This window comes from Diplotaxodon limnothrissa, linkage group LG8, assembly GCF_057381915.1.
Source record: "Diplotaxodon limnothrissa isolate DT_005_m linkage group LG8, D_limnothrissa_male_GT1.1, whole genome shotgun sequence".
In the NCBI taxonomy this organism is placed as follows: Eukaryota; Metazoa; Chordata; class Actinopteri; order Cichliformes; family Cichlidae; genus Diplotaxodon; species Diplotaxodon limnothrissa.
The window spans coordinates 28,431,258-28,446,357 of record NC_140603.1 but is presented as its reverse complement, the minus strand read 5'-3'; the positions used below and the strand labels follow the sequence as shown (position 1 = coordinate 28,446,357).

At 40.8% G+C, this 15,100-nt stretch overlaps 1 protein-coding gene across 1 annotated transcript; it reads right to left on the bottom strand.

The window, feature by feature from the left end:
* Positions 1 to 3,156: 3,156 nt before the first annotated feature.
* Positions 3,157 to 5,457, bottom strand: LOC146627118 (E3 SUMO-protein ligase ZBED1-like). Its single transcript, XM_085361055.1, has 3 exons — positions 4,192 to 5,457; positions 3,763 to 4,015; positions 3,157 to 3,604 (listed from the first exon to the last, which is right to left on the bottom strand). The coding sequence occupies exons 1-3, from the start codon at positions 5,307 to 5,309 to the stop codon at positions 3,188 to 3,190; spliced, it is 1,788 nt and encodes a 595-aa protein (XP_085217181.1). The 5' UTR covers positions 5,310 to 5,457; the 3' UTR covers positions 3,157 to 3,187.
* Between the last annotated feature and the right edge of the window lie 9,643 nt (positions 5,458 to 15,100).

Here is a 15,100-nt window from a genome sequence, read left to right as displayed (position 1 = left end):
AAACAATCATGATGTACCTGCTGCACATAAATAAATAAAGACATAGACGATATCCTGATAAATACCATCTGTCTGCTTTGTTGAATCTGTAACTGCATGTGAAGGTCGATCTTATCTCTTAACAAAAACTCTAAAGTAACTACACCTTCAGTTATGATGCATATTTTCATTTAAATGTCTTCCAGCTGCAAAATTAGTTCAAACGAAGCCTTTAAAGTCACCAAATTTTGGCCTTGCTGTTGTGTTTTTTAGCAACTGATAGAGACTGGTCTGGTATTTAGTGAGTCAAAAATGCACAGCAGTGGCAGTGGAGGTTAAAAGTTTAGTTTTTTTAGTGTTCATATTCATTGCTGCTATCTTGGATTGCTAACTCTGGCTATGTTGGACGGCTCCAACTTTCTGAGTAGGAAATCCAAGTTGAGGGGGTGTTCCATGAAAAATTTCCAACTGCGAACTGAGTTTTTGTGTAGGTGTCCTCAAGACCCTAATATCTCTGAAAAGCACAGAGTTGCTGCTTTCAGGAACCTTTGGAATTGTGCGATTGCGATATTGGTTCAAGAGTTGCTCAATCATCCGGGTAAGGAAATCCCAAAACGTTGATTCTGTTCATCTGAACGTAGTCTTGATCAAAGACGTCAAGACTGAGGTCACATTACGTCAGGCATCTGAGTGATGAAACGTTTCTCCCACTGAAAACGCTACATCCAGATAAACACAATCAATTGTTGGGGGTTCAAGAGTTACGGTAGTTTGACTTAAAACTTTGAGCTAAAACAGTGGTCCCCAACCCCCGGGCCATGGACCGGTACTGGTCCGTGAGTCTTTTGGTACCGGGCCGTGAGAGTCGAGGCTCAGGTGTGAAATTTATGGTTTTCAGGGGGTTTATCGTTAACTGGGTCTTTTCCCATGTTGTAGTTGTGTGTCTTATTTTGAAAGAAACATTACCATAGCGACCAGAGAGCATTAAGAGGCAGAGAGGAGGATGTTACTCTCAATGTTGTTGGTGCATTTCAGGAGGACGCTCTAATAAAGTTACACAATTACACAGTGAATTTGCGTTTATTATTATATTTACAAAATACCACAATTTTTGTCTTGGTCGTATCATTTTATTCTCTTGTATTTATCCGCCACACCTTAATGGCTGATCCGTGAAAATATTGTCAGACATTAAACTGGAAGTGCCAGAAACTGCAGTTCCTGTAATGGCCACTTGAGGCCAACTCCAAGACCAACGTGTGATGTCATGGTGGCCACGTCCATCTTTCATATACAGTCTCTGATTTCAGGCTGTATGAAGTAAAAATGTATTATTCTCAAATCCAGTAAAAGAAAAGAATCTTAATTACAAAGTAACTGTAGAATTCACATTTTTGACATTTTTCTAGCTGCTAGAGCTGCATTTACAATTTCCTACATTCCTTTCCTACGTTTTTGCTCACAAAACACTAAATCGATTTTAGAATTTCTTCTGAACAGAAAATTGTTGTAGTTTTGCAAAAGTCAAGCCAGAATAACTGTTCCGTAGTTATTACTCTCTCTAGTTGATCAGCAAAGTCAATCTCATCCTGTTTGTTTTTCATTTCAAGCACAGAACATCAGACACACTCTGTGAAAAAGAGATGCAGGCAGGGATTCAGGCTATATTTATGGAACATGTTGTTCAGTACGGCTCATATTTGCTGACAGTTAGCAAAAAATATCATTAATAACAGCTCGGTGCTTCGGTTAGTGGATAACAGGTTATATTGATGCCTCGGTGGCCTGTGTGTGAGCCACGATAACAAAGTAGTTAACGCTAACAATGTTTGTGTTCCCATCAGTTCTTATTGGAAGATTGAACTGGTCAGCCCTGTTGCTGTTCTCATGCTGTTAATGGTGCTGAGAAAATAGCATTAGGGACAAGAGCAGTCTTGAATTACAGTTTTTTCTCCTTCCCACGTCTGTTTTTATTTCTTCCTACACTCTCCCACTCCTTGCTCTCTCCAGCCCATGGTTACTAATGTGTCTTTTCTTTCTTTTCTTTCAACGAATGAGCAGTAAGTACGTCCACCCTTGAAGTAACTGTTATGAAGAGCCGTAAGGTGTATTTTCTACTCATAACAGGCCCAGGAATACGTTTTGGAGGTGTGGTACTAGTGGGAGTATTTCAGAGGCGACAGTGCTGGCAATGTAAGGGGCTTTTTAGCATTTGGATAGCAGCAGGCTTGTGTGATGATGGAGAGTATTAGCATTTTACATTCCTGCTGTGTTTCCCTGTAATGACTGGTCATGTGCTGCTCACCCCTCCAATCTCTATAGCTTTTTCTGGATGTTGGCTCCGGTGCAGATGGAGCGCTTTGCAGTGTCCTGGATCCTGTGTGATTAATGAAATGCAAATCTGTTGTAGAGTCGCTTTCGGCTTGTTACATGCTGAAACGCCTCCTTGTTTGTGTCATGCTGGCCACTAAGTAACGGTGCAATATGAGTGTGGGGATCATTCTTGGCTGTTTGGTCACATTTCACTGCCAGTAATTGATTTTTCCTGATGCTTGATAGCCCACAGCACCCTGCTAAAGTGTCCGGTGGCAAGTGATATTGCTGTTTATCTGATTCTAAGGGGCTTAATTGAGCAGTACAGTTGCATATATCACAAGCTCCGTTACACACTGTTTTGATTGTCGGTATACTCAAGTTTTTATAGTGCACTTGATTGTAAGTAGTGCTGTCAAGAGATTAAAAAAAAATAGAGATTAATTAATTATGATTTTTAATTAATTGATCTAATTAATCTCTTTTTTAATCTCACCTAAAAATAGCTGAGGAAAGCCCTCAACTTATTGTGGCAGACCAAAAGACTGATATAACAAAGAAAGTGACTTTATAAAGTCATTTATTGTTTAACAAACGTTAAACAGATGCAACCATTTACATACTGTTGTATTCTTTTGTAAAATAAGTGGAAAAATAAATACAAATAAAATCAAATAAATTAAGTGCTGCAAGTTAGCACATCAGAGTTGCTCTTTTCTGAGCAATACAGCACTGAAATTCCTCTGCTTCAGATAATGAAAAATAAAACTGACATTGCAGTGCTGCAAGTTAGCACATCAAAGTATTCTTCCATCACAAAAAAAAGTGCTGAACATCAAGCAATCTATTCTAGTAGGCTACAAATGACACAGCAGCTATGCTGACCACATGTGTCTCATTTCTTCTTCCTCAGCCAGTCGCTAAGACACACCAGCCTGGTAACATTTTCTGGAAGCAAGGCTGCCCTTTTCTTTTGCACTATGTGGCCTGCAAGGCTAAAGAGTCTCTCACAGGGTACAGAGGTAGCTGGGGAGGCCAGGTACTTTTGTGCTAGGACTGACAGCTTTTCATAGACTCCTGAGTGAGCATACCACCACTGCAGGGGACAGTCATCAATACTGATGCTGGGTTCTGCTCTGTAGCGCTGCAGCTCTCCAGACTCAATTCCATCTTCTGAGTCAGAGTCAGACCCCAGAAGGAGTTCGCTCCTCCTCTTCTTCTGAGCTGGTCCATCATCCTCTGTGGAGGGCTGGAGACTATCTGCTCTTCTGGGCTCTGCTGCCTGGAGCATATTCTCCAGAATGGTCCACACCTGAATGAATGAATGAATGAATGATTGTGATTAAAACTAAGTGCTTTTTTTTTTATTTTATTTAATCTTGTAAAGAACTTTGTGTTCCATATAATAAATAAAAGTTTGATTTGACAATGAATTGGACTCATTAGTCCAGCTTAACCTTATTGTCCTACCTGTTCCCTCTTTTCTCTTGGAAGACATTTCAAATCCTTAAACCGTGGATCCAATGCTGTGGCCACCTCGAACCATATCTCGTTGCCATTAGCTCGTCGTGCTGCCAGATCCTTCTGGAAGGCATTCTTGAACTTCACCACGTAGGCAGGATCATCATCAGTAATGTCCATGACACGGTACAGATGGCGAAAAGCAGGCAGCACTACAGAGCAAGAGACGTAGGCCTCACCACCCAGCAGCTCTGTCACATACCTGCAGAGGTGGAGAGGTTTGCTAAATAAACCTAGCTGGATTCATTTAAATCAAAGTGTAACTGATTTCCAATTTAATTGTCCTTAAAAGTTCCTTGTTATGTTCATTAATTTTGATTTTACACATGTAACAGTAGTTTATATAATTAAAATGGGAAGGTGTTTATTTGAACTTACTTGCATGGTTCAAGCAGGAGCTCCAGCCTCTGCAGTTTCGCCCACTCAGCTTCGGTTGGCAAGACCAACCTGTGGTTCTGTTGGTCCAACGTAGCCTGGACAGCCTCTCGGTTACATAGGAGGCGTGAGACCATTGCGAGAGTCGAGTTCCACCTGGTGGGTACATCCTGTATAAGTTGATCGCTCTTCTTTCCGAGTGCTACTTGTTGTTGGTTAAGTTCTGTGGTACTCGCAGGGCTTTGTTTAAAATGACCAACAATCTTGCGGCACTTTGCCAGTACACCGACAAAACCACTGCTATCGAGACATACCGTGATGGTCCTCTGGAGAATGTGAGCATTGCAGGCGATGTGCTCATATGGAAGTGCTCTCATAGCAGCCAGCATGTTTGCTGCGCTGTCTGTGCCAATGGTGGATATCTTGTTTTCAATACCCCAGTCATTTGCTACCTTGAGGAACTGTTCGGCGCATTTATCAGCAAAGTGCCTGGTTTCTGTTCTCATGACGGTCAGTGCAAATGAGTTGAGGTTCCACTCACTATCAATAAAGTGTCCAGTCACCCCAAAATAGCTGTGGTTGCCAGCTGAGGTCCAGTGATCTCCGGTTATAGCAACACAGTTGGGAGAATCCTCCGCCAAAATCTCAAGTTTGTTTTTCTTTTCGCCGTCGTACATTTTGCTGATTTTGGTCGTTACTGTAGTCCTGCACGGCGGCTTGTATGACGGGTCATTGGACGCAATTTGCAACACCTCTGTCAATCCTTCGTCCTCTACTATATTTATCGGCCTACAGTTCATCGCTATCCACTTGGCAATAACATTAGTCAGCCTGTCGGTCGCAGACTTGCTCATACGAGGGGTATTCTCTAGTTTTGTTTGGCGAAAAGCTTTGCTCTGGCTTGCTATATTGCTAACGTCTTCACTGCTAGCTGTTGCTGCACTCGCGGCTGGGTGCTTTGCGTTGAGGTGATAGGCCAAACTTGAGCTGCTTCGGTGGTAAGCAAACTCCTTCTTACACTCTAGGCAGACCACTTTACCTTTGTCAATGGTGCCGTCGGGGCGTTTATGAAATACAAATTTCCCGTTCATTGGGCCAACAACTCTCAGATGCGCCTCCATATCCACACTGTAAGCTAATCACCACTTCTCACCTTGACCTCACGACGTGACTCCACCCCCAACAAGTCAAGCACAAGGAGCCCAGCACATAAAAACGGATTTTATAACATAGCAACTCTCATACAAAATCAATGACGTCAAGAGATTAAAAATTAGATTAACGAGATTAAAAAACATAATGCGCTAAATAGCATTGTAATTAATTAATCGCAATTAACGCGATAATTTGACACCCCTAATTGTAAGGAATCTGTTTTACAAGGCTGCTTTTATTTTCTAGAAGATTTTATTTCCTGTACAGTGTACATAATGATTTCAGTAAATATTTTGCATAAAATGTAGCGAACTCACAGGGAGTTTTGCATTACGTGCATCACTTAAAGGCAAACAAACTGTGACTTGAATTTCCTGCAAATATTTATTATAATTACAGTTTTTATTTTTCAAGCAGTGTGAGAAACCTCTTAATTTCCCCATTGCATTTGGAGGATCCAGCACACACTCTTCTGTATCACCTGACTGCCCCTGGAAGTTTTGGTGGAGTATTTAGAAACCTGGACATGTTGTATGTGTGTGCATTAATATTTGCATGAAAAACAACTTGTTGCACCTGTAGCAATGAGTCTTATCAGCATACACTCCAGTGAGATGTCTCCACACGCTTGAACATTTAGTTTCTTTGTTACTAAGACCAAGGTATCTGTGTTTGTGTTTGACTGCACGGTGCTGCAGCTGTGCAAAAGACAGATGCCTCACACAATCACTCAGAGACAGACCTGGCTACAAAGTGCACCTCCTACCTTCACAATGGTACACGATTGCCCCTCCCTGCAATTTTAGGGTGTTTTCACACCTACAGTTCGATTACTCTGGCACGAATCAGTTAATGAGTTTGTAAACTGTGGTTTAGTTTCTTTTCACACAGGGAAAAATCCAAGTGAACCAAAATATGTCACAACGGAGAATGTCACTTACCCCCAGATGTGTCCCAGGTGGGAGAAACAAAAACAAACAGAGAATTTCAGTTCATTTCACAGCTAGTTGCTAGCCCGTGCATACCTTTGTACATCTATAGTAGCTTGCCACATTCCTGAATACAAACCATACACAGTGTACATCTGGTAGTTGGTTAAGATCAAGGTCACATTCATGCCATGAACAAACTTCTCTGCAGTTAATAGACCTTTTGAAGGAGGTGGTTTCGGTGCGGTTGTTTTGGTCCACATCCGAGTGCGATTACTGCATTCACATCTACACAAATGAACCCCACTGGGGGAAAAACAAACCAGAGTTCAGTTTAAACAGACTAAACACCACAGGTGGAAAAACACCCTTAGACTGACTTACAGTTTACGTCTTGATGCATTCTCAATCATCCAGGAAGGTAAATATCATGACCATTTCCTGGTCATGAGAATTTGCATAATTATGATTAAGGAACTGACCTCCCAGCCCATTCTTCCTTCAGTGGGCTGGTTTCAGTCATTATGCAAATGTACTGTTTATAAGATTGGGGAAACCTGCAGTCAGCTGAGACTGAAGAAGTCACTTGGATGAGTGACGAAACGTTTCTCCCACAAAACGCTACGTCCAGATGAACAGAATCAACTTTTGGAGACTTACAGTTTAGTTCAGCTCGTGCCAGTATGAACGAAAGAGACAGCCTTTGGTCCAGAAGTTCTCTCTGGAGTTCTAGAGATCATTAGTGGTTTCTGCTGTCTTTATTTCTGGACTTGGAGTTTCTGACCCAGTCCTCTTTCAGCTGTTGTGTAACTGCTGACTTTCCCTCACTCCCTACATGGCTACTGTATGAATTTCTAAGTCCACTAACACTTGGGTCTGTCGTTGCTTGCTATCTCCCACAGGAACCGACGCTTGCCTTTCAGTTCAGTTCAGTTCAGTTCATTTTTATTTCAAACATTTCAAACATGTGCCTTCACAATCATTACAAAATATCATTCCATTATTTGTTTGAAAAGGAGTAGGCTGAAGTATTTACTTATTTGTCCCTACCCCCTCAAGTTTTACCTCTCATTCATTTAATTTTTTTTTTGTCTTAAATTAAACAAACAACATATGAAACATATAAACATATGAAGTAAAACAAAACATAACATACATAAATCAAAAACAAGAAATTAGCAAGCCCCACCACAGTATAGTTTCTTTCATATGAAAAATACAGAATGTGTATATTTGCAGATACACAAGTTATGGAAAAACAACAAAACAAAACAAAAAAACAAAAAAACAACCAAAAAAGAACCGCAACACCATTACCAGCAACATTACCATCCTGGGTTAACCCCGTTTTCTTCATTCTTATACTTATTTAAAATTAGGTTTTTATATTTTACTTTAAACTGTTTTATGTTTTGACTGTCTTTTATTTCTTCTGTTAGACTGTTCCATAATTTAACTCCTGCAATTGAGATTGACATAGTTCTTAAAGTTGTTCTAGCACTTTGTATTTTTAAATTCCATTTCCCTCTTAAGTTATACCCACCTTCTCTTTCTATGAACAATTTACAGATTTCTTTGGGAAGCAATTTATTTCTGACTTTATACATTATTTGCGCTGTTTTAAGCTTCACCAAGTCTTGGAATTTAATAGCTTGCATTTTGACAAAGAGTGCATTTGTATGGTCCCTGTACCCTACATTATTTATTAATCTAATGGCCCTTTTCTGTATTATAGTTATTGTTTGTGTGTTACTTTTGTATGTGTTTCCCCAGACCTCTACACAGTAGCTCATATATGGCAGTAGTAAAGCACAGTATAAAATGTGCAGTGCTTTCTGATCCAACATATGCTTTGCTTTTCCCAGGACGGCAATGCCCCGTGCCAATTTCCCCCGAACATAAGTAATGTGTGGCTTCCAACAGAGCTTGTGGTCAATGATCACCCCAAGAAATTTTATTTCATTTACTCTTTCTAAATATACATTGTCAACACATATTTCTACTTCGATGTTTTTCTTTTGGTTTCCAAACAACATAAATTTGGTTTTATCGAGATTCAATGATAATTTATTTATATCAAACCACTTCTTTAATATCGTTAATTCCTGTGTGATCATTTCCAAAACCTGTGGCAATTCCCCACCTGAACACAGTATATTTGTGTCATCTGCAAATATTACAAACTTTAAAATCTCCGATACTCTGCAGATATCATTTAAGTACATAATAAACATTTTTGGACCCAGTACTGAACCTTGAGGTACTCCACAAGCTATATCCATCAAATTAGATTTATATTCTTTGAAAGACAGATAAAGTGAAAAACACTGAAACACTGGGTCTAATTCCTATGAGACAAACCTATGTCTATTTATTTATTTGTTTTGTGCACACAGGTCTTTAGAATTCCAAAAATTGTACTTTTACAGTTGATTTCCTTGATCTTTACTCTAAGGAATCCACAGAGTAAAGGAGTCTGAGTATGAAGCCTACTCCAGGGTAGCTGGATGGGACGGAAGCTAAATCCATCTATTTATAAACAGTTTCATGGTCTAAAAAGAAATTCCCCCCCCACGCACACAATAACTTGAAAGCATCTTTAAAACAGGGTTTAGAATGCAGTCCATTAACATTTGTCTAGGAAAGTCATTTGATTATTTAAGTTACAAGCCAACTGGAAGTCAGGTGTGTTACAGAGGGGGAGCTTGGATCTCTGCATGGCCGACAGTGAAGGATGATAATGAGCATGCTCTAGTCTAAGTATGTTAAATTAGCTCTGAGACAGACTCAGAGATGAGCATTAAAAGTGATGTATTGTTTGGATTAAGCAGCTTGCCTTAGTGTATGTTGTCTTGGTGATTTTCATTTCCTTTCACCATTTAATAAGCAGAAGAAGTCACAGATGCAAACAGGTGCAAAGTATTTAAAATAGTCAGTCACGGTTTCCCAGAGCAGAAGAAGATGTCTTAAAACTGCATTACACTGCGAAAATAATAGGAAAGCAAATTCTGGAGTCAAGGACATCCAGTGTTGATCCTCTGCTTGTCACAACAAGGAGTTTATTTTTACAACCCCATCGATCAATGAGTGCCGTTGTTCCCAAGATCACCCTCAAAGATCGTCACTGGCCGGTGGAGACAGTCGACATAATCTTTTAATTTGATTGTCCTTAACATTATTTGTCTAAATTAGGACAGCGGTCAAACACGAGAGAGCTGTTGCTTTCCTGCAGGCTCGCCGCTTTTCAAAACTCTCATCCGCATCTGCCTCAGGAGTGCTGACGCTGCTGGAGGGCGAAAGCTGGCTTGGTGTTGGCTGGTGCAGTCTGCAGAGAGAGAAAGAGACATAGAGGGAAAGAGAGAGAGAGGATGAGGTGGGCTGGTGCTGATTTCTGCCTGTCATTTTCACCTGTCTCACCTCAGAGGAAACCAAGTGAAGTCTCTAGATTTTCCAGAAGGAATAACACCATGATGTCAGAGGTACGTCACTTGCAAACATCTCCAAACTTTTTGAGGTATTAATACATTTAAGCTGCTTTAGCTCCAAGTTTGTCTTCTTAGAGGACTGGATTAGCCGGTATTGTTACTCAGAACCAGACATGATCCTTGTGCTTGGTGGAGGAGGATGCATGTTGACTGTGCTGACGTTTCATAGAGCTGTGGAGCTTTATCTACATAAACGATGAGTCTGCTTCGAGGGCTAAACTAGATGTCAAAGCATAAAATACCTCTGTGTTTAATGAAATTACAACAGGAGTGCTAGTTTTACAAGTTTTCTTCCCTTTTCATCTTTCCTGGCTGCTTTTCACTAGTTTTGCATTTGGCTAGGGTCAGTGTCTCTACTGGTTGCGTGAAGTGATACCTGGACCCTGCTAAGGTTGCACAGGTAGTCCAACTTCTCCAGGATGCCATTGCCAGAAGGTTTGCTGTGTCTTCCTTTGTCCAAGGAGGAACAGGATGAGCACTGTCATAACTACAGAAGTGATGGGAATGTCTCTGTCCAAACAATCAGAAACATGACTTCATGAGGGTGGTTTGAGGACCCAACATCCTCTGCTGGGCCATGTGCTCACTGCCTGACACTGTGGAGCCTAACTGGCATTTGCCATAAAATACCAGAATTGGCAGGCCCACTACTGGTTTGGTGCTTTTCACAGATGAGAGCAGGTTCACCCTGAGGACATGTGACAGACTTGAAAGGGTCTGGAGAAGCCGTGGAGAACATTATTCTGCCTGTAACATTGTTTGGCATGACTGGTTTGGTGGTGGGTGAGTGACACAGACACAGTCCTCTACAGACAAGGCAATGACACCCTGACTGCCATTAGGTATTGCGATTAAATCCTTGGACCCAGTGTTGGACCTTATGCTGGTGCAGTGGGCTCTGGGTTTGTCTTGGTGAACCACACTGCCCGTCTCATGTGGTGAGACTATGCAAGACGTTCCTGCAGGATGAAGAAATTGATGCCACTGAGTGATGTCCTGGTCCAGACCTGCGTTCCCCCAGAACACGATCTGTCGTCTCATTAGGAGCATGTCCCAATTCAGCCCTTTGTGGCTTGATACCCAGTCCAGTATAGACATCCAGCAGTGTTTATTTTTCTAAACAGTGTACTTTTGATATGTAGACACTAATAATATTTCACACTCCATCTCAGCTTAGAAACTTTTAAACTCACTTTGATGAGTTAAACTTTCATTTGAGTGTCTTTTGTGCTTACGAGCTGTCCAGAGGCCATCTGAGAAGACCGGAGAAGGACAAAGTCTTAGTTGAGAATGCCACAGTGTAAATCTGAAATGTTGTGGGTCAGTCGCACTGGCATTAAACATCACAGAGAGACAAACAGGTCAGACACAACTGCAAACATTATTCGCTTTTGAGTCTGAATCAAATATCATGCAGTGTATGTTACGACTTTGATGTATTGACTGTCTGATGACGACCCGGCAGGATCAATGCTGTCGCTGTTAGTCGGGATAAAATTGATTCTCATGACCCAGAGCTGACTTAAATGACGTCGGGGATTGTGCATGATCATTTATTGTTAATTTAGCTCACCAAAAGTGTTCTCGTATTATATTTCCTTATTGTTGTAAAGTTAATCAATTTATCTAAAATATTTGTAAGAAAATAAAGTGAATGTCACAATAAATGTCCACCCAGTGCAGCATGTTATTATATACTGTGTGTAAATTTAAGAACATCTGTTTGACCAGTTCCTGTTTTATTTTGTAATTCTTTGCATGTTGTTACACTGTTGTCATATATAATATTGTGCTGTGGACTCAACTCAGGAAGAGTTTTTGTACACATAACTAATTAACCATCATATGCAAATTTCTAAGTAAAGATTTAAAAGGTTTAAAGACCCACAAACATGATATCATCAAATGAGTCTCTGCAGATGGAAACGTGTTTTTTCTTGTACCTGTTACATGTGGAGGTGGCGAGTCTGGTTCCTGCTATACATGGAAAGCTCTCTGTGACATCTCACTTTGTGCTGATGGGAACGCTTTTTATGGCCCAGTGATATAATATTCAACAATAACTCGATCTGCTTGTTAAAAAGCAGATTTTGCTCGTGGATTAGGTGTCTGATATTATTAAAGGAATGCACTTAAATGTTTGTATAGAAAGAGTCATGTTTGTGTGGGGAGGAAAAAAAGTGAAAAATGCTTTTTCTCTTAAATATTTCAGGGGAATGAGAGCGTACTTTTACCTGCTTTTATACAGTGGGGCAAAAAAGTATTTAGTCAGCCACCGATTGTGCAAGTTCCCCCACCTAAAATGATGACAGAGGTCAGTAATTTGCACCAGAGGTACACTTCAACTGTGAGAGACAGAATGTGAAAAAAAAATCCATGAATCCACATGGTAGGATTTGTAAAGAATTTATTGGTAAATCAGGGTGGAAAATAAGTATTTGGTCAATAACAAAAATACAACTCAATACTTTGTAACATAACCTTTGTTGGCAATAACAGAGGTCAAACGTTTACTATAGGTCTTTACCAGGTTTGCACACACAGTAGCTGGTATTTTGGCCCATTCCTCCATGCAGATCTTCTCGAGAGCAGTGATGTTTTGGGGCTGTCGCCGAGCAACACGGACTTTCAACTCCCGCCACAGATTTTCTATGGGGTTGAGGTCTGGAGACTGGCTAGGCCACTCCAGGACTTTCAAATGCTTCTTACGGAGCCACTCCTTTGTTGCCCGGGCGGTGTGTTTTGGATCATTGTCATGTTGGAAGACCCAGCCTCGTTTCATCTTCAAAGTTCTCACTGATGGAAGGAGGTTTTGGCTCAAAATCTCACGATACATGGCCCCATTCATTCTGTCCTTAACACGGATCAGTCGTCCTGTCCCCTTGGCAGAAAAACAGCCCCATAGCATGATGTTTCCACCCCCATGCTTCACAGTAGGTATGGTGTTCTTGGGATGCAACTCAGTATTCTTCTTCCTCCAAACACGACGAGTTGAGTTTATACCAAAAGTTCTACTTTGGTTTCATCTGACCACATGACATTCTCCCAATCCTCTGCTGTATCATCCATGTGCTCTCTGGCAAACTTCAGACGGGCCTGGACATGCACTGGCTTCAGCAGCGGAACACGTCTGGCACTGCGGGATTTGATTCCCTGCCGTTGTAGTGTGTTACTGATGGTGACCTCTGTTACTTTGGTCCCAGCTCTCTGCAGGTCATTCACCAGGTCCCCCCGTGTGGTTCTGGGATCTTTGCTCACCGTTCTCATGATCATTTTGACCCCACGGGATGAGATCTTGCGTGGAGCCCCAGATCGAGGGAGATTATCAGTGGTCTTGTATGTCTTCCATTTTCTGATGATTGCTCCCACAGTTGATTTTTTCACACCAAGCTGCTTGCCTATTGTAGATTCACTCTTCCCAGTCTGGTGCAGGTCTGCAATACTTTTCCTGGTGTCCTTCGAAAGCTCTTTGGTCTTGGCCATGGCGGAGTTTGGAGTCTGACTGTTTGAGGCTGTGGGCAGGTGTCTTTTATACAGATGATGAGTTCAAACAGGTGCCATTCATACAGGTAACGAGTGAGGGACAGAAAAGCTTCTTACAGAAGACGTTACAGGTCTGTGAGAGCCAGAGATTTTCCTTGTTTGAGGTGACCAAATACTTATTTTCCACCCTAATTTACGAATAAATTCTTTACAAATCCTACCATGTGAATTCATGGATTTTTTTTCACATTCTGTCTCTCACAGTTGAAGTGTACCTCTGGTGCAAATTACTGACCTCTGTCATCATCTTAGGTGGGGGAACTTGCACAATCGGTGGCTGACTAAATACTTTTTTGCCCCACTGTATCTCTGATGTGTTCAGCTCACATGAGAGGACTGATTTAAGAGCTCACGTGTCATTCAACTTCCTTCATGTCACATAAATTATTGAACATCTGTTATATAGTGTCAGCATCCAATAAGTCTTCTCCAGCAGCATCTGTTTTGTGGTCACTGAATTATTTAAAAGCTGCTGCAAAATAAAAGAAAATGCTGGTATTGCTGTATGTTCCAAATATACAAGCTGTTAGATAACACGACCCAGATTAGCTAAATATTAAGTATAAATGTGAATTTTTCAGCTTGTTATGAAGTAACTGTGGAGAAAATTAGATGAGTTGTACTGTCCTCATAGACTGTATATAAAAGTTGGAGGACAGTGCATTCTTTTTAATAGCCAGCAGGGGGCGTAACTCTTTTCTTGATGGGTTTATGGACTCAATTGCTATTTACACATCGTACTGAATAAAGCATGTTTATCTGTCCTTAATAGTCAGAAAGAAAGATAAACCAGTCAGTGTTCATATTTTAATCACCTATTGTTATCCAGTGAATGTGGAGTAACGGGGTATGCACAAAGGAAGAGATGTAGGGACCATAGATGTGGAAAATTAATGACATTTGGCAACTTTTAGCAACTAGAAGCAAAAGTGACCGTTTGTGCCACAAAATTAGGCCTGTCTCAAGGACTAACTTTTCTCAAATTTGAAGTAAAACATGAAGGATGCTGCTGGGTGGCATAATAGAACAAAACTAAACAACTAAAAGTAAAGGATCCAGCTAGTGAAGAGACAAATACTTAACTGAAAATTAGCTTTTATACACCCACCTTTACCTGACATATTTTATCTTAATAACCAAAGGCTGAGGGTCGCAGATGCCAACAGACTTAATAAACTGATCCGTAAGGCCAGCAATGTTGTGGGGATGGAGCTGGACTCCCTCAAGGTGGTGTCGGAGAGGCGGATGCTGTCCAAGATAAAGACAATGTTGGATAACACCTCCCACCCACTCCATGACATGCTGGTCAGTCACAGGAGCACGTTCAGTGAGAGACTGAGATTACCGAAAAGCACCACTGAACGACACAGGAAATCATTCCTGCCTGTGGCCATCTCCCTGTACAACGCATCCACTTAACACACTGTTTGCTGCTACAACTACACATGTTTCTTTTCCAACTATTTATTTATGAGTGACTTATGTATGTATGTATGTATGTATGTATATATATATGTATATATTGTACTATTCTTAGTTAGTGTATTGTCTGTCTTGTCTTAATGTTGGTTTAAAATGGAGCACTGTAACAAAAAATAATTTCCCCCAGGGATCAATAAAGTATTCTGATTCTGATTCTGATTCTGATTCAGATGCACCAGATTTATATAACAAAACAAATGTCAGTTACTTACATAACTTTTCAGTATATTTATAACTTCCACTCTTCTTCATAGTTTTCCTTATAACTGCTTTGCTCCTTTGCTCATACCGAGGCTGCTGGTTTGTAGCTGGCTCTAA